The sequence below is a fragment of the Cryptomeria japonica genome, chromosome 6 (genome assembly GCF_030272615.1).
Source record: "Cryptomeria japonica chromosome 6, Sugi_1.0, whole genome shotgun sequence".
Classification (NCBI taxonomy): Eukaryota; Viridiplantae; Streptophyta; class Pinopsida; order Cupressales; family Cupressaceae; genus Cryptomeria; species Cryptomeria japonica.
Window position 1 is genome coordinate 117,365,344 of NC_081410.1, and position 27,280 is coordinate 117,392,623.

The 27,280-nt window shown below is 37.5% G+C and overlaps 1 protein-coding gene across 1 annotated transcript; it reads left to right on the top strand.

Annotated features, from left to right (window-relative positions):
- The first annotated feature begins 1,906 nt into the window (after window positions 1-1,906).
- On the top strand, window positions 1,907-23,639 carry LOC131074812 (cytosolic Fe-S cluster assembly factor NBP35). Its single transcript, XM_058011502.2, has 3 exons — window positions 1,907-2,129; window positions 2,242-2,343; window positions 22,525-23,639. Exons 1-3 carry the CDS (start codon window positions 2,054-2,056, stop codon window positions 23,427-23,429), a joined length of 1,083 nt encoding a protein of 360 aa, XP_057867485.1. The 5' UTR covers window positions 1,907-2,053; the 3' UTR covers window positions 23,430-23,639.
- The last annotated feature ends 3,641 nt before the right edge of the window (window positions 23,640-27,280 follow it).

Genomic DNA, 27,280 nt, shown 5'->3' on the forward strand with positions numbered 1-27,280 from the left:
GTAGATATATAGGTCTAGGAAGAGGGAGAGGGAGAGATATGGATGGATAAGGAGGCATAACTATATAGAGATAAAGGTGAGAGATGAAGATAGGGTAAGAGATGAAGAGGGATACAAATATATAGATAAATAGAGAGAGGTAGAGGAAGAGATAAAGATAGAGAGATATAAAGGAAGAGAGAGAGGGGTGGGTAGAAAGATGCAGATGGTGAGATAGAGTTATAAAGAGATGGAGATATAAGGGGATTAGAAAGGTGGAAAGAGATAAAGAGACATAAAAACATAGAGAATTAAAGATAGAGAAATAGAGATGGAGAGAGGGAGAAAGAAATGGGGATAATTATAGATATATGAGAAGAGAAAAATAGAGAGATAGAAGGGAGAGAGAAAAGAGGGGGACAAGACAGATATAAAGATATAGGTAGGGATAAGGAAACAAATAGAGAGATAGGGAGATAGAGGTAGTGAAAGATATGGATATAAATAGATAGAGAGACAAGTGAGAGGGAGATATAGAGAGATAGATCTATACTAGGATAGATGGAGGGAGAGATGGAGTGAATGAGAAAGATAGAGAGAGGATCCAAAACACAAAATATTTGTAACTATGATATTTTACATGTTATTCATTATTATACTAATTGGTAAGATGGGTTTTGTAGAGGAGAAAGTGCCAAGGGAGAATGTTATATGGAAATTGCATGAGACATGTCTTTCTTCATTGGATATGTATGAAGTTTTTAAATATTTGTTGTTTTGACTTTGTTACGATTGATCTATTGTATTTTATTTCTCACTTTTCTTTTTTTTGTACTTATTTCTCACCTTTGGGAGTCTTAAATTAAACTATGTCATTATTCCTTTATACCCATGCTTTGTTTTAGTTTCACGTACAACCTTATGACTACAAAGAAACATGGACAAAATAAGTTTATGGGCCATGGAGAGGCCATAAAAACTTCATAATTAAGTGTTGTATGTTCAATAAATAGTTTAATTATTTTTATAGTAATTGCATAAATAATTAATTTATAATTAAAAGTTGAAATTATTACATTGATCTTCCTTTCAGTGGAATGAACAAGTTAGTTTTTGCTATCAACCAACATATAATAATTACAAACAATCATATATTAAATTAATTCTAATATCTTTCATTTATTATTTTTAATGAACAAGTTTGTTTTATTCAAGTGGTTCTTTCTACAACTACTACCATACAACTCTAATAGTGAACATCCACCAAAAACTTTTTTCAATCAAATCATTTTCAAATCTTATATTTGTAATAACAACCATAAACTCAAAATTTGCAATTGTAGAAACTTGCATAATAGACATTATACCTTGAAATATTTAAAATCTCTCTACAATTGTAATTGTAATTGTTCCAAATTTCAATTTGATCTACGCAAGCCAGGCTTAAACAAAATTATGGACATTTCACCTCCCTTAGCCCCAACCATGACTATTCAATCATAAAACAAAATACCTTATCTTTCTAATTTCCTTTCCAAAATAATAAATGTGATAACTCACTATATTAAAGTTATTTAATTTATTTTACATAAATATAAATCCAACTATACTAAAAATAAATATCTAAATTCAATTCTTAATATTTAATATAAATTAACAAATATTTATTTATAAAATAAATGTCTAATTTCAACTCTTAAATTCAATCTAAATTACTAAATAGCTATATACATTTATCAAATTCACCTAACTTAAGATTGAAATGAATGCAATAATACTAAAAATAAAATTGGATATTTAGGAAAAAAAATAAAACTAAATTCACCTAAACTTAAGATTTAAAAAATGAATGTATTTATACTAAAAATAAAATTTGATATTTAATAAACAAAAATAAAACTAAAACAATACACATTACCTATCTCGGTCTTTTTCATTTTGCACTATAATTCAAGGCAATGCAAGGTAAACATCGTATATTGCAGGACTGTCATACATTTTTATTTAAAAAAATTCGGAAGGGTTCTTGATATTTTTTGATAAGACAAATCTGAGCTACGAAAATTCTCAGACCATGGAGAACGGAACGACAGAGTATGTCAACGGGGGCTCTTTGCCAGCCGGGCAAATTCCTGAAGACGCCAATGAACGTAAGATCGTTTTTTTCATTAGCTAACAGGTCACGGGTTCGATTCTCTCCCTCGTTTCTCCATTTCCTTTAGATTCATAATCTAAGTTTAGGATTCTTGTTTTTATGTGCAGATTGTCCAGGGCCGGAGGCAGAATCGGCAGGGAAGACAGACGCTTGCGAAGGATGCCCTAACCAGCAGATATGCGCCACCGCTCCCAAGGGACCTGATCCAGGTTTGTACAAAATATTATTCCTTAACATTTTTACCATGCGGTCTCATGGAGAAGGTTAATCCGTATTTTCTTGGCGGGTGCTTCTGAGAAAATTTGGAGGATTTTGCATTTTTGTGATCCCATGCTCTTCCTAAACCTGCTCGAAAAATTCACGAATTTATGAAGCTGAATTTAATTCTCCCTAATGTTATAGAATCCGACCAGCTAAAACTCTTATAATCCAGATGATGTCTTTTTGGTTGTATCAGGCATCTGTGGTATAAGACAATTACATGAAACTTGTCTATAGGAGAGAAAAATATCTGTACTTTTTATTTTCGTGCAGCCTTTATTGAACGCAAAAGATTTTATTAAAAAAGGACAATATAAGAGAAATTTAAGACCTCAATGTATAATGTTTTGAAACATTCAAAAAGAAATTGTGCCGAGATTTCATAGGATTGATGTTTTCGAACACACACTGTGGTCCATCATCTTGATCGGAGTAGTGTTTGGTTCACAAAGTTCAGACTGCAGTTTTGTTTAACAAAGTTTGCACTGCACTATATGGAGTCATTCAGTGTGAGGATTGACCAAAATTAATGATCTGAAACTTAGATCCTATCGAATTTGTATGGTCTGATATGTCAATATATTTAAATTTTTATGCCGTTTTTCCCAAAACTTTATTTCAGAACTTATAATATTATTTATAATTTTTTAGAAAGAGAACATGTTTAATAGAGCTTATATTCTATCTGTAATACTAGTATGCAAAACATGCAAGTAACAAAAGCACAAACTTGCTGTTGTGTTATTAGAAGAGAAAGAAACTGGCCTAGGAACGTGGAACGATAATTCAATGGATGTACTTCTTTATCTCTTCTCAATCAACTTGTTGGGATTAATTCTAAGATTGAAGATGATGATGCTAAAGCAATTTTATTCAGTAGTATGCCTTTAACTTTTGATAATGTTACACTCATATTAAACTAACTCAGTCTGAGTTTGAAGCTGTGATTTCTTTCTTTATTGGTGAAGAAAGTCAACTCAAGAAAAATTACTTGATTAATTCAGAAATTACTTTACTTATTAAAAAGTCAACTCAAGAAAAATTACTTGATTAATTCAGAAATTACTTTACTTATTAAAAAGTCTGCCATTTCAGTAGGGAAGGATAAAGTTTTTAAATGTTTCTGTTGTCATGAAAGAGGAGATTTCCCGATGAATTGATTCAATGTGCCAAGGATCTCATTGAAGGAAAGTTGAAGACAGATAAAAGCTGTGGCTGCCACTAAAGGCAAGATTGAAGATTGTGGTTTTGCAGCACACAATCAACACTCGCCCCGCCATGACATGAGGAGGAATATATATGCATCCATGTATGCATCCATGCATGCATGTATGTATATAGTATATAGATATATAGGTAGATACACATACACATATGCATACATATACATGTACATACATATATAAATACATATACGGACATATATAAATACAGAAACAACCAATTTTTAAGATCCGTCGATATCGATATAGCTAAATATGACAATTATAGAAATACATGTATATCTATTATTTATATATCTAGTGGAATGGAACAAATTTCAAAAATGTTTATTTTGTTATGTTTTTTAATTGTTATAGTTGCAACATTTGAATGTTTTTCATAAACTCTAAATTAGATATAGAAGATGTGGTGCCCTATCCAAATTTATCAGATATGGCCCAAATATTGTCGTCTTTAAGGATATGTTTGTGTTGGATTGTTGGCATTGACAAAACCGGTCAATCTAGAAAACCGGTATATGTGCTAAGGTTTGTCATTGATGTCCAACACTTACCGGTGAAGACACTAACCGGTGAAGTGGTATAGGTAGGGTGGTGTTGCTTTTTAGTAAGCAATAGTGAATGGAAACAACATTGGTATTGAATGATCAAAGGTTACTTCAGCTCAAGGAAAGATAAATTAAGTCAACCGATCTATCATTCAGGAAGATCGGTCACTTTGGTGATGGTGAAGTAACAAAAGGTGACTCAGGCAAGAAAACTTGTTTGCTCTAACCAACCGGTAACTCACTGGTAAACATGGGAAGAGACTTGGTGCTAGCACAACAAACCGGCAATCAAAGGATGAACCGGTAATATAAGAAGTGTAGTTGCATACCGGTACACCGGTATGATAGAAGGAAGACAGGTGATCACCATAAATCTCGAAGTAGTGATCGGTTATTCAGTTGCGGTGGCAAAGGATGAGTTGGTAAGCTTGTGTGTACGCCAAAACATTTGTTGGTAAGGTTAACTTTTAGTTATCATGCAGTCAAGCATGATTACATGCGGATTTTCTGGTTCGCATTTATTTGGCTGAACATGACTCAGAAGTTTCTATCTTTGGGAGATGCGGTGGCAGAATTGGTTGAACACTTGGCGGAATTGCTGTAAGGCGCGCAGAGAAAGAGTGGGAGATTTTGAAATTGAAATCTTCTGAAATCCTTGATTGATTTGATTGAGGATATGCCTGAAGGTGTTGACAGAAAATGATCGTGAAATTTGAAACAAGGAAATCTTGTTGAAGGCGATCCAAGGTGAAGAGCAGAGTGAGAGGAAGTGCTAAGAGGTGTTAGCACAGTTGAGTGTGTGTGTGAGGTAGACCGTCTGAGTGCAGAGCCTGAGTGCAAAGCCGAAGGACAAAACCGGCTGAGGGCAGAGCCGAAGGACAGAGGATCGACAGAGTGCAAAGCCAAAGGTCAGAAGACCGACAAAGTGCAGTGCCGAGGGATAGGTGACCGACTGAGTGAATAGCCGAAGGTGTAAGAAGGAAATTGGTTCTGTGCAGAGAAGACACAACCGGTGTGTATTGAGTGGGATGCATATTGAGATCTGATCAAGCTATCAGTAGCTAATTCAACAATTCATCCATTTGTTGCTTTCTAACAACTGCAACATAAATCCCTTAACTGGGTGGACTTTAATAGGTCCCTATTGTAAAATCCCTTAACCGGGTAACATTTTAACTGATGTTCTAAATCCTCTAACTAGGCTACCTTTAACAGGGTAAAGGCACTAACCGACCTTGATCAAAATCCCTTAACCGGGTGGCACGTAATAGTGTTTTTGTAATCTCCTATCAGGGATGGCTCTTAACCAGGCGTACTCTAGAAGAGTGCAAATTTTGTGAGTTCCTACTCACACCATGGTTTTCTCCCTATTGGGTTTCCACGAGATAACTCCTTGGTGTCACTGTCAACTTTTCATGCTTGCATATTTTACTTCAGTGATTAAGTATATTGTTGGATCTTAGATGATTGAAGATTTAAGATAAAAGTTAAATTGAGAAAATTTGTTTGAGTGCTGATTCACCCCTCCCCTCTCAGCACCGATTGGGACTAACAATTGGTATCAGAGCATTAGGTCCCTAGAATCAGAAGAAGCTTAACTGGCTTAGGGAGAGATCCAAGATGATGCGTAAGCAGGGCCCTAAGATCTCTAAGGAGAACTACACCTTATGGTGTGGAAGAATGAAACTTTATCTAAGATCTCTAGGTGAACACTACTGGAACCATGTGATCACAGAATACAATGAACCTTCAGGGACTCTTACTCCGAACCAGATAAAGGAAAGGCAAGATAATACTGCTGCTATGGATCTGATTGTTAGCACTCTTTCAGATAATGAATTTGCTGAAGTACAAGATTTGAAAACAACTTTTCAGATATGGAATAAGCTGAAGACAGTCTATGGGGGAGATCCCCATGTTCAAAAGGCCAAAGTAGACAGCCTAAGAGGAAAATATGACGAGATGAGAATGCAGGAAAGTGAAAACATAATGTGTTCCACTTGGTAGGTTTGCGCATTGTGACATTTTCACACATCGCCCCATTGCAAATGTGGACCCCCATTTTTATGCTTGGTAGCGTTAGTTGTCTTAGCTTAGTCGTCTAGCTTGGCAATAATTTTCGAGCCTTCAACCTCTTGCTTGTGAGGGAATGCAATGCCTTTGTTGTCAGGATGTGATCGATTCGGGTAGTCAGGTCTCTCTTTAGGTTAGAGTGGAGTCATTGTAGCTCTCAATGCTTAAGTAGGGAATAGAAGTCAAGGTGATCATTAAGTGATGCTTCATAGGGTGACCTTCAAGTCAAGTCAGGGTATGAGTCTTATATGTGATGAGTAGTCAAGTGGGCAAGTGGATATCTTCAAGTTAGAACATAGAAGCGAGGAACAATCAAGGAGAGATGAGCAATAAATTGAGATGAAGTCCTTGATGAGGATCAACCAAGACTGAAGTGATGATGAAAGAGAAGGAAAATACCAAGTCAATCTAACAATTGGTGAAAGCAATGGAGTGATCAACTCGAAGTGGAAGTAAGTGTTTTTCCCTCACTCAAATCCACAAGCAAGGTAACATCCTTCCCTCACTCACTCACTCAAAATCCCCGACCATCTTTACATTCTTCCTCCACTGCCCCAAATCCACGACCTTCCTTGCAAAATTCCTTTGCCTCCCAAAATCCCGACCATCACCAAAATCTTCCCTTACCTCCTCATATTCCCCGCCATATTGAAAATTTTCCTTGACATGCCCAAATCCATTGCCTAAGTAAATTTTTTCCTTGGCTTATTCAAATCCACAACATCCTTGGGTTGAGGAAATCCATAGCTTGGCAAAGGTAACACAACTTCATGATACTTGATCAAGCAAATGGCCAAGTTTGATGAAGGGTGAAAGTGATTAAGGAAACTACAACTTGAGAGAGGCAAGCAATTTCTTCCTTGGCTGGCTAAAATCCCTGGTCATCCTTGCAACATTCCTTCACCTCCCAAAATCCATGACCTTCCTCAAGTACTTCCTGGACCAACTCAAATACATGGCCAAGATAACATCCTTCCTTTGCTTGCTCAAATCCACGGCCAAGGAGGAGTTTTTCCCTCACTCACCAAAATCCACGGCCAAGGAAGAATTCATCCTTGGATTGAGGAAATCCATGTCTCAAGCATGAAAGATAGCTAGATTGATCCTTGAAGTGAAGATGAGACCTTGAACCCGCTCAACCCTTCCTTGGAACAAATTGAAGGATGATCAACATCATATTGAAGGTTAAGTGAATCGATCAACTAAGTGCTTGAAGTCAGCAAGCTTGAACTACAAAGAAGATTTTATTCCTTCACTGCCTCAAATCCACAACTGTCATCAAGATTATTCCTTTACCGCCTCAAATCCACGGTAGTCACCATCTTGTCCTTCACTCACGAAGATCCACGACGAAGAGCAGATCAGGGTGAAATCAGACTGGCAAAACTGAGGAATCAGACCTTTAAAGGATGAAAATCAGACCAAAAACATCACCATTTCCAGACCTGAAACTTCAGTTTTTCAAGTGAAAAATGTCATTTCCAGATTTTGAAGGGCTTCATGAAGTGAATTTTGTGAGTATTTTGCATTTTTACTTAGGGTTTTGTTTAGGGTTCATTTCCAGATTTTGAAGGGCTTCATGAAGTGAATTTTGTGAGTATTTTGCATTTTTACTTAGGGTTTTGTTTAGGGTTCTTTCCTTGTTTTTCCATGTTTGACACAAGCGAGGGATAGAGGACATGGAGCATGGAATGAAGAACTTTCCACCACATGAAGAGGGTAACACTTACAATATCTAGATTCATGCTTCAACATGGTGAATCAAGGAAGGAACATCTCAACATAGCAAGTGTGAGGATCAACACAAGGAAGGAATTTTACAACTATCTTGAATTTCTTCTGGAAATCCAAAAATTGTTGCCAGTACAACAAGAGAGGAATCCAAGGTGAAGGCTTAAGGTGAAGGGATCGAGGATCAAGGATAGGTGAAGGTGATCAAATTGAATAAGATGATGCAATTTGGGAATATCTCCCACCATCATCACCTCAAGCAATTGGAAATGTTGAGTATCAAGAGATATTGCTCAAATCACAAACTCTTCTTTGTGATCATCTATAAGGCGTGTAATTAGTTGAGGTGGCGCTTAGTCATCACCAACCCAATCACTTCATTCCAAGTCAAGGAATCTAGATTCAATGCAATTGACTCATCCAACGAGGAAGATAACTACCACATATGGAGGCACAAAGTTCGATATACCTAACCTCATCTCTCATTGGTCAACATTCAAAGGACATGTGTCTTATTTATTGTAATCAAATCATCGGTCAAGCATTAAATGTTATGTAGTGGGTGTAACAAGCCCTAATTAGGGTTTCTATCTTTCTATCTTGGCCGTTGATTTGGATTTGATCCTAGCCATTTATTTGTAATAAGAGCACTATAAAAGGCTTGCTCCCCTCTCTTGCAAAGGTTAATAGTTAGTAGACAATAATAGATAGTAGAAGCAATTAGAAGTAGCAGTAGAATAGGAGAAAAAGAGATTGTTGCCAAGACTTTGTTGCAAGAATCATATATTTTTATTGAAGATATGGTGAATTTCATGTGTTGATTCAACATTTGCATGGTCTCTACTTCTCATTTGTTTTGATGTTGATAGGATGGATGGAAGTTATTGTGGATGATTAATGGTGAAATTCACATGTTCACACTACCTGTATTTTGCTGATTGCTAAATACTTTGCGTGTTCAATCGAACTCTTTATATAAGCTCAACTTCGATTGCTACTCACCCATTGATATGCATCACATTGATGGTGTTTGTGTTGTTGTTGGTGATTTGAACATCATGAGATTACCTTAGAAGATTGCACTAGCTTTGTGGAGTTGTTCTTTGCATGGCAAAGCAAAGTCTAGTAGAGTTTCACTATGTCATTCATAATCTCTTACATTCTTAAGATTAGATTAGCTTTCTAAGTCCTTAATCTCTTTTATCTTTTTTTAATCAAGTAAATTTCCATGTTCCAGCCACATTCAAGCAAGAGTTCAAGTGCAAATGTAAGTTCCTCTTGTGATTCTGGCAATATCACATCAAACCATTGAGCTTATCCACATGTAGACTTGACATTTGGAACCTTGGAGTCACCTCAACTGATCACTTAGTTCAGCATTTGAGGAGATTTTGTTCAAGAGAGGATACGATACCTTGGTATTTTAATCTGTGTATCAAGTGCATAAAAACATATTAACATGCACATTTGCAGAGGCATGAAGATGGGATCACCTCCTAGACGCAATGGTGCGCTTTTATGACATGTGTTATCCTTGACACCATGGCTGTTCCTCATTTGTTGATGATTTTTCAATGCACGTCCTTGACTTTTCAAGTAGTGGGCAATGAGGCAAAGTGATGGCCGTCAATCTATTTGATTGACGACTTTGTTTTAAACTTGTATTGGAGCCCCTTGCACGATTTGATAGCTCGCCAACCAATGCTGATTGACAGTCAACATTTAAAAATTAAATAACAACTATGGCAATGAGTTTGTTTTTTGTAGGGGTCAAGTACAGAGCACAAATTATTGGTCCAATCGTCTCCAATGACATTTTCTTGGGCCTGAGGTTGTGGAATGACGCCATTACTCATTCCCCATTTAGATTTGCTCGAGGCCGTGGTTCTTTATGGCTTGTAGGGGTACTTTTCACCTAACAAAATGTCTTTGCAGATCTCAAAGGCCGATTTGTTGTTGTGATTGCCCATTTCCAGCCATTGAATTTAATGCTGATCCATCATTCTGTGCCAGGAAGATATTCTTCACACGTCTATAATCAGATTGTGCGTGGTTGGGTTGATTTCCATTTTTTGTTAACCCTGGTATGGTTAGGGTTCAAACCTTGATTTGTAATTTCTTATCTCAGTAATGCCTGACCTTAAAGGCAACTTTGTAATATTTTGTAAGTGTTCTTCTTGTTCTTCCCTCAGTTCTCTACAAAGACTCATGCATTTTTGCACCTGTCACTGTAACTTGGCCTTTGTCTTTGCATTAATGAGAATTACCCTTTTTTACCTCTTCTCTCCTTTAGATATGTTGTGTAAATCTCTCTTGCCTTCATGTCTGAATGCATTTTTTCTATTTTCTATGTTTATTTGCTGTGTTATTTATGTTTTGTAGGTGCTGGTTGTGAATGTCTCCTTTCCTTTCAACATTCTATCAAACCCTAACCTCCATATGTGCCTCTAGAGACTAGTAACATAGAGAATTGTGTTAGTTCTAGTTGTTTTCATCGATGCATTGTGCTGTTTTGGGCAGGAAGAAATATGTTCTAATCCTGGTGCATCACCTCCTTTTATTTCCTGCACTCTCTCTCCCTTTTCCTTTGCAAGCTGGTTGAATAGATTTAGCTATAGGGTTGGATCAACACCTTGCATCTAGATTAGAAAGGAAGCCGGCCTTCTTCGGAGACTCAAACCTCATTCACAAAGGTGCCACGCCTTGAGGTTGTTTCCATTGTGTCATTGGAATGCTGGACCCAGTCTAGCAGGGTGCAATTTAATGTGACGACCCCTACATTATCTTTGGAGATAGTATGGGCTGTTTGAGTGCATGGCAGCATGCAACCTTGTTGTCTGCATCACCAGTACAACTTATTTCATTACTTAAATAATATTTAAGAGCTATAATCTTTTCACCTTAGCCTTTTTTGGTTTTTGGATGCAACTGTGGCATTAGTTTCTGAAATAACCCTAGGGTTTAATATTCTGCTCTAATCAGACTCAGATGTTAACAGATCAAAACTTGAAACTTTAGAAGTTTAGACCCACTGAATTAACCAAGCAATTTCTGCAGGTCAGTTTACCAGTTAACCAAATTGAAATTTGAATTCACACAGTTGCACAGATGATAACAGTAATTAATTCAGATCTGGAACAATACAATAGGTATGGACCTGATACAATGCGTGTTGGAATATTGCTGTTGGTGAGGGTGAACTAGTAGAAACTTCGCAGATAGACTGGCCTTGGAAACCTCACATTCTCTAGACCAGATCTGCTGTTGATCCTTGGGTTGTGTGGCAGGTATGCTGGGGCAGGTTATTGCCTACAGGTAGCTGGGAAAATCCCACAATTGGTGTTCACCCTAACTTTAAGGCATGAAGCAAATGCACATCCTCATAGTACTGTCTTTTTTCTTCACTAACACTGCAGATGAAGCAAATGGACTGGAACTAGGTTGTATGTGCCTCATGTCCACTAACCTTGCTATTATTATTAAAGTTGTAATAAACACATTTTTGTTTGAATAAAATTGGATATCACTGAAATAGGGGGTGCAGGGGACATAATGGCTTCAAACAAAAGCCCTTGGCATAGCAATCGATTCCACAATGCTCACATATGTTTGTTGGACTTCAGCAAGCTTGGATTGTGTGGACATTCTTCTTCATGTTATTCTGGCTTCCTTGCTTTCTTTGGCTTTTACATGCTTGATTGCACATGGAAGAGTTAAAACTTGAGCTTGCTCTTTGCTGCATTTTGCCATTTTCTTTAAGATACATAGCTTTGATGGATGCTTCATCTCCATCCTTGGGATCAAAATGGATCATCTTCTTTCTAAAGCTATATTACAGCTCACTTACATACCTGAAAAGCACATCAAATTTAGTCAATAATGCTCTCATGAAAATATGCAATTTTTGAAATTTATTAGTTTACTCTTCAATTCTGTGGTCTTGCTTTTGCCTCAGGTATCTGGCTTCATTTTGAACTGATGCCTGTGACCTGTGGAGTAGAACTTCTTATGAATGCATCTGTTGAAACCTCCCCTGTTAGTGAATAAGGACTGTTTAATAATTCTAAGAGATTCCACATCATAGGTTAAAAACTCAGAGTTGGCAAGAACTTGGCAGGCCTAAATTTGAAAAAGTCAGCAAAGTTTCTGAACATTTAAAAACAGAAATTTGTAAAATAGTCTAAAAAAACTAGGCATAAAACTGAATATACAGAGGTTATCAGTAGGTTTTCCTTATTTTTAGAAAATTCAAATCATAGTGTCATATGATCATAAATTACAGATCCATATTAATATTTAACAAATTTCATCCTGGTAAAACATGGGGCCAAAACAATTTATTTTTGGGTTTTTAAAACAAGAGTGGGAGTTTCAGGGCAGCGTTCACTGTGGGCTTGAGGGGCAGCGCCTCCTTGCAAGGTCCAGGGATAGCACCCCTTGCTTGTAACCTGTTGTCATACAGAGCAGGGTCGAGGGGTGGAGTCCCTGCCACCAAGCCCAAATTGAGGCTGTTGAGACCACATGGACCTTAATGGCTCATGACTTTTTTTAAATGCAAATGAAAAACCCTCTAAAATCATTCAATCCTCACTCCAAATCACACAAATTTCCAGCAAATTATTGGCTAGTTTTAAGTGAGGTTTTGACAAGTTACTTGTTGGGCCTATTTTGATTTCAAGTTGCCGAGTACTCACAAGTCAACATGTACTCGCTTGGGTTTTGATCTATATTCCACGTAATGGATTCATTATATGCAAGCAGAGGTTATTATATTATTAACAGTTTATGTAATTTATCATCATCCTCACATAGGGTATCTTTTTTCAAATTTTCCATTATAATAGTCACAAGAATGGAAGTACCTCAATATGCCCAAACCATTTATCTTTTTTTCAAGCAGTAACCTTCATGTGAAAAGACTTCATAACATAATGTAATTTATTATCAGGTTTGATCGACATAGGCATTTTGCTTTGGCCCCAAGCCTTACTTGTAGACTAGAGGCTAGAAGACATAAAAATATGCAGATGTCTGTTTCCCAATAATCATTATACATTATTATGCCTTAAATTAGATTATTAATACTAAGGAACAATTAATATCCATAATACAAGTGATAATTACCATATTTAAGCTCCCAATCCTTACTTCTTTCGTAATCATCAACCCTAATGGAGGATGGGGAATTACTTATTAGATGGGTAGGAAACGTATTCTCCACAAATAGGCTCAAGAGTTTCAGGAACACCCATCCATACCACCTCTTGGGGCTCACTTATTTTGGGATGGAATTATTGCAGCCTTTGATGAATAATGATGAGCAACTAAGGTCTTGACCAATACTGAGAGGGGGGGGTGAATCAATACACACAAAAACTTCACAACACTTTATCATATTAAAACACAGCTGACCGGTTGTCTTCACCACTGAGCATAACCATGGCTATACCGGTTAAACACAGATACTTTAGACAACATTCCACGGATCTCAAATCTTGATGACTATTTTACCGATATAATCATGCATGAGTTTTATCTACAATACCACAACCATTTAGCACTGCTTGCATAACAAACTTAATCAGAAACACACAATCATCACATGAAAAACTCACAACCCATAACACAAAGATTTTTCACGTGGAAACCCAAACGGGAAAAACCACGGTAGGGATGAATACCCACAAGTTTGTTTTGAACTCTTTTGAAGTCCGCTCTGTTAGGAGCCTAGTCCAGTTAAAGACTTTACAATAAGGTTCTGTTAGGAACCGATCCTGTTAGGGATCACCCGGTTAAGGGATGGCTATATACTCTGTTAAAGGTTGAAACCTAGTTAAAGGTTACCTCGCTAGAGGATTTAAATAACTCAATAAACTTGAGCCACTTGGCTAGAGGATTTACAACAAACCCTGTTAAAGCTACCCAGTCAAGGGATTTTCCTTTTGTTGAAATGGTTAGAAGACAACAGGTAAAACTCCGATCTGATAACAACACTCCTTGCTAAAGCAGATCCTTTTCAGTTCCTCTCCTCTGCAATCACACTCTGCAGATTCCTCACTCTGGTTTGGCAAGTATCTAATCTCCAACATGCGGACACACACACAACTTTTACCAACACTTACAATAACAAAACTCATCGACCTTATAGACAAAGGTTAGGTCGGTAGCATAAACCCTAAATATTTTAGGTTTACAATTACAAGCGTTCCAATCTTGACCGTCCAAACACATTACATAGAATGAAATGATCTAAGACAGATCTCAAGACATTCTGCATCATCCAATCTTCACTGCATCTGGAAAATAGTAACCCATCACGCGCTCTTCACACACCGCTCAAAAAATCGCACATTCTCGAGATAGGCATTCAATGCATTCGATCTTCACGCGTAAGATCCTCAAGGAAATTCGTCACGTGCACACAGCTGACGTGGCATCCCGATCCTTATCCTTATCGTTCACAAAACACCATCGGTTGCACCCACAGGCCATACCGGAAACCCTAGAGCTGAACAGAGACTACCAACCGGTAGTCACACTTAGTGAACCCCGACACCAGTCCACTCCATCCCGGTTGACCATAACCGCTTCCAATCTTCATATTGGTGCATACCGGTTCACCTGCTTGAGCATATATTAACATCAATGACAACATGCATTGTCACCGCTTCATCATATGCCAACAATCTCCTCCTTTGGCATTGATGGCAATACTCAGTGTATCATTGCTCAGTATCTGCACCATGCTCATTAACATGTACCGGTTGACATATGCTGGTTCAAAGATCACCACCACCACCATCTGGACTCGTCAGTGTGCACTTTGCCATATGTCTTCATCATCAGATATCTTCTCCCCCTTTGACAGTAATGCCAATGTGGAGGCACAAGCTTCCAAGCTCCACTATGTTGCTCCCCCTATGGAGTAGCATCCTTCAACACATCAATCCTATAAGAGCTGACACGGTAGTACCTGACTGATGTGGAGCACACAACTTCAGTTTACTTCATGAAGGGGCAGAACCCCTAATTCACCTCTCAAATAGGTAAATGCAGTCTTCGGTAAGGGCTTAGTGAATATGTCTGCTAGTTGCTCCTTACTGGAAACATGTTCTAATACCTCTTTATTCTGAACCTTTTCTCTCAAAAAATGATATTTGAGCTCAATGAGCTTAGTCCTAGCAACAGTACTGGATTTTTGGAAATGTTTATTGCACTGGTATTATCACAAAAAATACTCACCAGTTCAGATATAGTCATTTTGAAGCCATTCAGTACATGCTTCATCCAGATTGCTTGAGTGCAGTTCATAAATGCTGCCACATACTCCGCTTCAGCTGTAGACTGGGAAATACAGCTCTGCTTCTTGCTCGTCCACGAGACTAGTCTTCCACTAAAGAAGAACGCTCCATCGGTTGTGCTCTTTCGGTCGTCCACATTACCTGCCCAATCTGCATCGGTAAACACTTTAATCAAAGTCGCCATTGTATGGATACCACAATCCATAATCAACTATCCCTTTCAAGTATCTAAGAATCCTCTTTACCACTACCAAGTGGGATTCTCTTGGACTCTTCTGAAAACGGGCCACTATGCCCACTGCATGAGCAATATCCGGTTTGCTGTGCACCACATAGTGTAGCTTACCGATCATTGACTGGTACTCCTCATTCACCAACGCTGAATCATTCTCCTTAGTCAGTTTGCAGCTAGTCACCATTGGTGATCCAACCGGTTTGCTCTCCTCCATACCAAAGGTCTTCAATACCTCTTTGATATACTTGGACTGGGTAATGAAAATACCCTCCTTCATTTGTTGAATCTGTAGACCAATGAAGAACTTTATCTCTCCAATCGGTGACATCTCAAACTCTTTCTTCATTTCATCTGCAAATGCATGACTCATTTCATCATCTCCTCGGAAGATTATGTCATCTACAAATACTTCACAACAATATTTGATCACTTTTAGATTTCAGGTATATGTTGTTGTCCTCACTTGTTCTCTGAAATCCTATCTTCACAAGATGAGAGTGTAACCGTTCATACCATGCCCTTGGTGCTTGTTTCAATTCATACAGGGCCTTGTGTAATCTACACACCATGTTGCTATCTTCTGACAAAGCAAACCCATCCGGTTGCTCAATATACACTTCTTCTTCTAGGATTCCATTCAAGAATGTAGACTTCACATCCATCTGGTATACCTTGAATCCCTTGAATGCTGCAAATGCAAGTAGCATTCAAACACCTTCCAGTCTAGCCACTGGGGCAAAGGTTTCTCCATAGTCTTCTCCTTCTTCCTGAGCATATCCCTTAAATACAAGTCTTGCCTTGTTTCTTACCACTGTGCTTTCTTCATTCATCTTATTCTTGAAGACCCATTTGGTACCAATGACATTCTTGTGTTCCGGTCTGGGTACCAAGGACCATGTTGCATTTTTCTCTATCTAGTCCAACTCCTCTTCCATTGCCTTTATCCAGTCTTCATCGGTAAGTGCCTCTCTAGTGGTCTTAGGCTCAAATTCTGAAATCATGCAAGAGTTTTCTTTCACCTTTCTCCTTGTAAGTATTCCTGCATCTTTGTCTCCTATGATCTTCTTCGGATCATGATGCAGTCTTACATACCTAGGAAGGATCGTAGCAGGTTCTTCTTGCTTTTCCTCTTCTTTTTCCGCTTCATCTTCTTCTTCACCCGCTGAAGCTTCTGCCGGTACAGAAACACTGAGGTCTTTGTAGTGTTTGTCATTTGTTTCATTCTTAACTGGTTCCCAGAAAGCTAAACCCGGTTCATCTTCCGTTTCCTTGCTGCCGGTTTCCTCAGCCTTCTCAGGGGATTCATCAACCCTGACATTGATACTCTCAACAATCTTCTGGGTCCTTCTGTTGTAGCACTTGAGAGCTTTGCTTTTAGTGGAATATCCAAGAAATATTCCTTCATAAGACTTAGCATCAAACTTACTCAGATGCTCACCTCTTTTGATATAGCATTTACTCCCAAACACTTTGAAATAACTCACATTGGGAGTTCTTCCATTCCAGTACTCATAGGGGGTTTTGTCTTTACCTTTCTTGATGAGTACTCGGTTCATGGCATAGACTGCAGTGCTCACCGCTTCTCTCCAAAATGTGTGAGCAACATTTCCTTGGATCAGCATAGTTCTGGCCGCTTCCACTACAGTCCTGTTATTCCTCTCTGCTATGCCGTTCTGCTGTGGTGTCCTTGGGGCAGACAACTGCCTCTTGATGTCGTTCTCTTCACAGTACTTGTTGAATTCATCAGAAGTGAATTCACCTCCTTGATCGGTTCTAAGACATTTTATTTTTCTGCTGCTCTCCTTCTCAACTAATGCTCTAAAGGCTTTGAACTTTCCAAACGCCTCAGACTTGTCTTTCAAGAATGTGACCCACATCATTCTTGAGCAGACATCGGTAAGAATCATGAAATACCGATCTCCCTGAATTCTTCTTGTTTTCATCGGACCACACAGATCGGTGTGCACAAGATCAAGTAAGTTCTCTGTTGAAAAGGACTTACCTTTGAATGTTGAGGAAGACATCTTCCCAAGTTGACATTCTTTGCACAAAGCATTCTCCGGTTTGCTCAACAAAGGCAACCCTCTTACTGCCTTGATCTTACTCGCTTTTACAATATTGTCAAAATTCACATGACAAAGTCTCCTTATGCCATATCCAACTGTCGTCAAATTTTGCCATCACGCACTGACTAATCTTGGCATTCAGCTGAAATAGGTTTCCTCTGGTCTGCTTACCGGTGGCAATAAGTTCACCACTCTTTCCAATTATTCTGCAGACTCTACCTTTGAACTCCAGAATGAGTCCTTTGTCGTTCAGCTGAGCAACACTCAAAAGGTTGTGCTTAAGGCCTTCCACCCAGTAGACATCATCCGCACTGCTCTTTTCATTCAGTGAGATAGATCCTTTTCCTTTCACCATGCAAGGTGCATCGTTGCCAAACCGGACAACACCTCCATCATATTCTTCCAAAGTCAAAAACTTTCTCCGGTCACCAGTCATGTGGTGAGAACACCCGCTATCAATGATCCACTCGTTGGAGTTGTCAATGCGACAGACAAGGGCTTTTTGGTCAAACACCTCTGCCCTGACAGCTACAAACACTATGACCTCACTCTCTTCATCCTCAAATTCTTCATCGGTAACACCTTCATCCACTGCAACAAGACAATTTCTCCTACCTCCTCCTTTATACTTTCTAAACCTTTCCAGTTTATCCTTATTGTCAATGTTAGGACAGTTAACAACTATATGTCCTATCTTATTGTAGGAAAAACACTTCAGAGGAAGCTTACCTTTGTATTTACCGGTGCCTTTTGGAAGTCTCTTGGCAAGAAGAGCTTCAAACTCCATCAGAATCTCCTCATCGTCCATATCTTTGCTTGGCTTGGATTCATAACTGGTACTAACCTCTTTTCCTTTCCTGGTCGGTACAGAGGAAGCAGATGCTCTAAAGGCAGATTCGGTCTTCTTAACACTACCATCATAGCTATTCAATTCATATGTAGTCAACTTTGCAATAATAGAGTCTAAGGATACCTTGGTTTTGTCGATAGACCTTAGCTCTTGAATAGTGGCAACCCTGATTGCATAGACTGGTAAAAGTGATCTCAGAACTTTACTGACAATAGTGGCATCATCAATTGTTCCACCAGTGCTCTTGATTTCTCCAACCACTGTCTTGATTCTTATGCCATACTGCTGAATGGTCTCTCCTTCAACCATCCTCCTATCTTCAAACTTTCCTCTCAGGCTTTCTTCCTTAGCCTGCTTGACATGTTCATCACCGCCATACATGGATTCCAGTTTGTCCCATACATCTTTTGGATTGTCCTTATCTTGTACATCAATGAACTTTATATCGGACAAACTGCTAATAAGGGCTTCCATGACTTGCCCATTTTCTTGTATCTCTTTTTTCCGATCATCGGTTAGAGTGCCGGTGGGGATTACATAGGCATTCTCAATATGTTTCCAGTGTTGTGCACCCAAACTCCTGATATATATCTTCATTCTGTCCTTCCATATTGTAAAGTTGTCCCTGTTGAACTTAGGACCTTCCCTCTTCATCATTACAACAGGATCTTTTGCCTCAAGCGGTTAAGCTTATATCACTAAGGACCTGGATGTGCTCTGATACCAATTGATGAATAATGATGAGCAACTAAGGTCTTGACCGGTACTGAGAGGGGGGGTGAATCAGTACACACAAAAACTTCACAACACTTTATCATATTAAAACACAGCTGACCGGTTGTCTTCACCACTGAGCATAACCATGGCTATACCGATTAAACATAGATACTTCAGACAACTTTCCACAGATCTCAAATCTTGATGACTACTTTACCGATATAATCATGCATGAGTTGTATCTACAATACCACAACCATTGAACACTGCTTGCATAACTAACTTAATCAGAAACACACAATCATCACATGAAAAACTCACAACCCATAACACAGAGATTTTCCATGTGGAAACCCAAACGGGAAAAACCACGGTGGGGATGAATACCCACAAGTTTGTTTTGAACTCTTTTGAAGTCCACTCTGTTAGGAGCCTAGTCCGGTTAAAGACTTTACAATAAGGTTCTATTAGGAACTGATCCTATTAGGGATCACCCGATTAAGGGATGGCTATATAACCTGTTAAAGGTTACCTCGCTAGAGGATTTAAATAACTCAATGAACTTGAGCCACCTGGTTAGAGGATTTACAACAAATCCTGTTAAAGCTACCCGGTCAGGGGATTTTCCTTCTGTTGAAATGGTTAGAAGATAACAAGTAAAACTCCGATCTGATATCAACACTCCTTGCTAAAGCAGATCCTTTTCAGTTCCTCTCCTCTACAATCACACTCTGCAGATTCCTCACTCTGGTTTGGCGAGTATCTAATCTCCAACACGCGGACACACACACAACTTTTGCCAACACTTACAATAACAAAACTCATCGACCTTATAGACAAAGGTTAGGTTGGTAGCATAAACCCTAAACCCTAAATATTTTAGGTTTACAATTACAAGCAATCCAATCCTGACCGTCCAAACACATTACATAGAATGAAATGATCTAAGACAGATCTCAAGACATTCTGCATCGTCCAATCTTCACTGCATCTGGAAAACAGTAACCCATCACGCGCTCTTCACACACCGCTCAGAAAACCGCGCATTCCCGAGATAGGCATTCAATGCATTCGATCTTCACGCGCAAGATCCTCAAGGAAATTCTTCATGTGCACACAACTGATGTGGCATCCCGATCCTTATCGTTCACAAAACACCATCGGTTGCACCGCACAGGCCATATCGGAAACCCTAGAGCTGAACAGAGACTACCAACTGGTAGTCACACTTAGTGAACCCCAACACCGGTCGACTCAATCGCGGTTGACCATAACTGCTTCCAATCTTCATACTGGTGCATACCGGTTCACTTGCTTGAGCATATATTGACATCAATGACAACATACATTGTCACCACTTCATCATATGCCAACAGCCTTTCCCTGACAAAACCAACCTACCCTCATGAGGGGCAATATAGAATGACTAAGGATTAGGTCATTAATATGCTAATCTCTCTGGTATTATGATTATATATGTAAATTAATGAAATTAAGTATAATTGTTATATAGATCTGATTACGCTATTACTAACACATATAAATCTATTAAATGTATATTTAAGAATAAATGAAACATGTTTGTATTATAGGCCATGTAGGTGCCCTTATTCCTAATCGAATTTGAATATAATATGACTGTAAATAAGTATTTAATTCATAAGTAGGACACTGCATACCAATCTGTTGTAATAGCAATGATTACCAGTAATTTTATATTATCTGCCTGTAAATTAATGCGATCTGCAGAGAGTATGATCTGCCAATAATTAATAATGATCTGCTCCTTTCATGCCCCTTACTTGAGGGTCAGTTTGCTGTTTATATATCCCTTTCATCGAATGGAAGGGTGTGTCTCTTCCTCAAATACCTTCCTTGTAAGAGTGGCAACCCAATTATGTGATCCTTGCTATTAATTACAATTGCTATGTTGATTGCCTCTTTCCACGGGTTAGTAATTCCTTAATCCCGTTGCCATCTTACTAACTTTTATTTGGATCGCTGCCTTATACCCTTTGACCCTGTGCCTCTTCATCTTACGTGGCTTTTGGGAATCTATTTTGTTACTGATTTGTTTCTTTCACAATCTGCCGATTAGGAGGAAGAGTCTAATATATATTAATCAATTTTGTCTGTAGTAATCAGTTTGGGATCGGCTCAGGGAGATGGAAAATGGCGAAGTCTTACTAGTAAGGCCATTTTCTAATTTTGTATAAGTTGCAATGGAGATACAGCATGGCGGGGGCATGACATGTATATGTATATAGAAGCATTTATATGGTCAGACAGAAATTTAGCAAATGAAACTACTCAGGAATTTGATAAATTCAAGAGGCAAACAATAAAATTCTTGAACAGGAAGTCAATACAGAACAACACAAAAACCTTTAAATGCCTGATAAACTTTGTGAGTCTCAATGCATGTTTTAATCTCAAGAGAAACAGACAAGTGGTACAAGAAAAAAACAGATTTATGCTTATTCTGCAAACTCATATGAATTCAATGTACAATATTTTTGTGTTCTAACATAATTTAATAATCTGAGGTTTGAAGCTGTTGAATCTGTTTAGACATGTGAAGCAAAAAAGATACGTCAAAAGAATCTAAAATCCTTAAGCATACTTCATTCTACCTAAATCCCTCATTAAGTCCATTTAGGCAATCCTGTTTGTAAAAGGGCAATCTTTACCTGATGTCTTTTGTGATTCTCCAGAAAGTTGTTGCAAATAAATTACCCATCGCCAATCAATGAAATCTACCAAGGATATTAAAAAAGACACTCCTAGTGGGTTGCAGCAAATTGTAAATCCTCATCAATCTCTTGTTTCAATAAACATGAAGTGGGCATGTCCAATGCTGAGGTATTTATTGGGCATGTATAAAAATCAACACAGCTATTAAGGAGGTGTGTCCTATTTACTTTTCATCAAGCTGCAATAAGTTGTGCATGTGCAATATATCTCTCTGTATTTTATTTACTGTTAATATATGAAGGTGTGTCCTATTTACTTTTCATCAAGCTGCAATAAGTTGTGCATGTGCAAGATATCTCTCTGTTTTTTATTTACTGTTAATATATGATTGATATTCAAGTTTGCCCATTGTTCATTTTAGCTTTAAGGATTTTGAATGACAGCCATAGTATTTTTATGGGCATCTACACACAAGTGAGTTGCATTTGTTAGTTTGTGCATTGTTAAAATTGTAAATAATGGCCTTTATGCTGTGTTACAGTTGTTTAAGCTTTCTTTATGTCTCCAAAAATGATGGTGCCTATGTAGACACAAGATATATTTGCTTTTGTGTTATGATATAGATTCCTTATTATCAGTTTACATGTAAAATCAAAATATTGCCTCACATTTGCTTTCCATCTTTTTGCAGATTTGGTTGCTATAGCAGAGCGTATGGCTACTGTGAAACACAAAATTTTAGTGTTGTCTGGAAAAGGTGGGGTGGGGAAGAGCACATTTGCAGCACAGCTTTCGTTTGCTTTAGCAGAGCAAGACAAGCAGGTTGGACTTCTTGACATTGATATATGTGGTCCTAGCATTCCCAAGATGCTTGGATTGGAAGGTCAGGAAATACATCAGAGCAATCTTGGCTGGTCTCCTGTGTACGTAGAAGACAATCTTGGTGTGATGTCTATTGGCTTCATGCTGCCAGATCCAGATGAGGCAGTCATATGGAGGGGACCACGCAAAAATGGACTGATCAAGCAGTTTCTGAAAGATGTTTACTGGGGAGAGTTAGACTATCTAATTGTGGATGCTCCACCTGGGACATCTGATGAACATATTTCTATAGCACAGTATCTGAAAGCAACTAATGTGGATGGTGCGTTAATAGTTACTACACCACAGGAAGTATCAATAATTGATGTTAGGAAGGAGATAAATTTTTGCAAGAAGGTTGGCATTAATGTCTTAGGTGTCGTAGAGAACATGAGTGGTATTCAACAACCCATCTCAAGTTTCATATTTAAGAAGATTGCAGATGATGGGGAGGAGGAAGATGTCACCGAGGAGACATTGAAGAGCATACAAACACATTCCCCTCAGTTGTTATCTTTATTTGCTTATACTGAAGTCTTTCATGTAACTGGTGGTGGAGCAGAGAAGATGGCTAAAGATATGAATGTTCCGTTTTTAGGCAAAGTACATATGGATCCGGAGTTGAGCAAAGCAGCTGAAGAAGGACGCTCTTGCTTTACAGATCCAAAATGCAGATCAAGTGCATCTGCGCTGCAAAGGATCATTAAAAAGATTGAGAATATCACAGAGCCATGATATTTGTAGATTTTAATATACAGATTTTGAACAAGATCATTTGATACACAACGTAGTATACTTTTGGTGGTTTCATTTTTGTTGAAATTATATTGGGTTTCTTTATATGTATGAGAAATTAGAAATTTTGGAAAAATATACCACTGTATTTGTAGTATTACTCATGTAACATTAATATCATACAGCATTGGCTTGCTAAAGCATTCTTTATCCTACGTGCATGCCCCCACATGTTAGATTTCTTAAGTGGATTTCATTTGGCCCTGAATAGTGCAAAACTCGGAACTGCATGCCTTGAAAGAGATCTCCATAACAGGGTATATTATTATTTTGAAGCAACACATTATTTTATCCTATTAATCTAGTAATGTAAATTAAGAAAAAAGATTGCTTGCAAGAAATCTGGGATCTCATGCATGTGAAATAATTGCGTGCTAGCACAGTAGCTGATTTTTTAATAAAAGTTCGATAATTTTGTGTTTACTTTAGAAACTTACATTACTTTAAGATATCAAGTTCTGGAGATTTGAGTCTGAAAGTGATTTACACACTGTTTAAGGTATGAATATATTTGCTACTTTTAAAAAAAAAAATTCATCTGCAATGGCAGGAGTGCTGTTGAATTTTAACAATTATCACCTTAAATTACCATCATAATTGCATGTTTATAACTTTAGGCTATGTATTCTCTGTATACATTTCCACTTTCTATTCTGATCTGTGAATCAAGCTAGCTGCAGTTGTCTACAATTGCATCCTCGAGAGACGGTGATGATTACCTCTGCCCCTTCGCCCGTTCACAGTATTGTCTTAAAACTTTTGCTTCTAGGGAAGACTCTTTGCAGGGATAATTTGCTTGACCTTTTTAACCATGACACAGAGAACATAGCGCACTCAAAATTCCTGATTTCAATGGTAAACATCTGCAATCAACAGATGAAGCCTTATAATCACTAATCATTAATCATTAATTATCTATGAAGGAAAATGACTCAAAATTGTGGAAATACTGGGAATATGAGGGCTGGAAACCTTCAGGACATATCAACCTTCTGTAATAATGTGTGTTGGGTTATTTTATTGACAAAGATGCGGTCTTAAAAGGGGTTTCCTGGACTGTCATTATTTTTTTTTCATGTATGAAACCACAGAATCCTGCATCAAACTCAACAGAAGAATTTCAGAGCTTGGTTCTGGTATGGTATGTATTCCCTTGTTACTTAGGAGAACATGTCAATCCTCATAGCAGACTTGGAGTCAGGAGGTCGTTAACTATTCTTGAATATATGTTAGCTTGAATGTAGAAAAACCTTTCCCAGATATAAGCCTGCTGGATTTTGCAGGCATTGTTTGGGTACCCTTAGATTATGAGAAACATACCTTAAAAATATAGAAATTCTCATTAGTATAGGTATTATGCTTGATCTTGTACAGTCAAAAATCGAATATTGGATTTTGAGCAATTCAATCTCATGTATCTAATATGGAGTGTGCACAGGGCATTTTCACATGGTGTAACGTATGAGAAGGAAAATGCTATATAGCATACCAATTGATGATAATCTCAGACCAGTGATGCGTCTTTGACCCCCTAGGATGCGTCTTGGACCGCAAGATGCATTTCCTGTACCAGAAATGCATCTAACAAACTTTCTATGATTGTGAAGCCCTCCATTTGCTTTATGCACAAGCGTTGAAGTGATTGTAGAAAAAACCACTTGATAATGCACAAATAACATGGTCCTTCGGTCCAACCACAGCTTTAACAGTTTGGATTTACTTTTCTGATACATCTTTTAGTGTCTTCATCCCATTTATCGAATGGGTCACTTGTAGAATGTGTTTTCAAATATAAAAGAGATTAGAAATAATGCAGCTATAGAATAAATAATTCTTGATAGAAACTAAGAAATACATACACGTTCTCATCATTGAATTAACGAGTTATAAATATGCCCTTGCAATCTTGAAGCTTAGGCATCAGGTCCTTTTCTAAGCCCATTGTTTTTATTGCAATGTAGGTTCGTATCATGAATTGTGCTGGTAAACTTGACTCCACTTAAATGGTCATATTATATTCAAATAATATAATATGATGGTCATTTTTTAACACCAGTCTCAGCTGCTTAGATGGTCATAATAATGGTAACCCCAATATCCATTAAAGAAGCCCCAGTTAGGCTCTGTCATGACTTGCTGTTGGCTCCAACTGGATCTTTTAGGCATCTGTTGTAGGAACTTCAAGTCAACATTGCTTACAATAATGAATAAACCCCTTAGCCAAACAAACATAATGAATTTGCATTACTCACAATTTCAGCATTAGGATCCACTGGGACTGAAACTGAAAACCTGTTGAAAAATTATTCAGTAATTGTAAGTTGTTTCCCCCTAACCTAAACAAACAGATGGCTCATCTTATCAAAATAAGAAATTAAGATGATTGATACACATCAAGGTAGCACCAAATGATGAAATATTTCTAAAAAGATTGTAGATTTCTGTGATCAATGAGTGCTTTCAAAAATAAGCTCAGATGCCTTTTTCAAAAGTGGCCCCAACTAATGGTGTATGTCTTATCATAAACTTCCACTTTTTGCCCAATCAAATCCTGTGTAGACCATTCCCTGAATTCTTTAAACAAAAATTAATAAAAAAAGAATTGATCTAAGGAACATATAATTCAAAAGGTCTTCATGTTTCACCTTTGGAAGTGTCAAAAGCCTCTACAATTCAATAATTTTTCAAACTAAACATTAGAATGAGGATCCAACTTAGGTATTCTAAGGGACAACCTGCTGCAAAATTATTCAGTAGCTAGCTTATACAGACAGGTGATTGACTCATCTTATAAAAAATGGGAAATTTTTATCAGTGATAAACATCAGGGTAGCGCCAAACTTTGCCATATTTCTAATAAGATTGTATATTTTTGTGATCGGTGAGTGCTATTGAAAACAAAATCAGATGCATTTCTTTTTGGGAGGTCGGTTAACATCTATCTATTTGTTTTACATATAACTTTTTTTTTATGATATATGTATGAGGGTGATACAGTTTTTTTTCACAATCAGAAGGTTTTTTTTTTGGTATATACTAACCACATCTTTTTTCTATGTTGTCTAGCTCTTACTTCTGTTGTGATATACCCTTACCTAGAGGATTATATCATTTTTATAGAAGTACAGATAAAAATGAATTTATCATTAAAATTTAGAATAAACAACTCTTATAATAATAAAAATTATTTAATTGTCACCACAATATAAATACTTGCAAACATTAATGGAACATTTTACAAGCTATAGTTCATATGCATATAGAGACTTTAGGTAGGCCTTCTAAAAGTTTCTCTTCACCATACTTTGGAGACCCTTTCATTTAACTATGCAAAATGACATGAATTAATGAGAAGCTTTTGTAGTTTCTTTTCTCACTCAAATAAGTTCTTAATAACTCGTGTACTATCCGTATGAGATCTCTAAACACCAAAAAAAAAGTATCAGCCTTAATAAATCATTTTAGAGTTTTAAAATCCTTATGCTTGAAAATACACCTTGAATTATTGATTCCACTATATATGGTATTCTTTTATCATACTTCCATAAAATCAATGTCCCTAGAATTAATTGTCACCTTAAAAATAAACGATCATGAATATTTGTAAATACTTGCAGTTGTTTTTGAATTACAATTCAATCAAGTTTAATAATTTTACCAAGATCATACATAGTTCACATATACATAAACAAATCAGCTATTTTTCAAAAGACTAAAAATATGTTTGGAAATGTGAGAAAAGAAGACTAAAATTAATGTTTGGAAATGTGAGAAAAATCATGTTTTTAGCA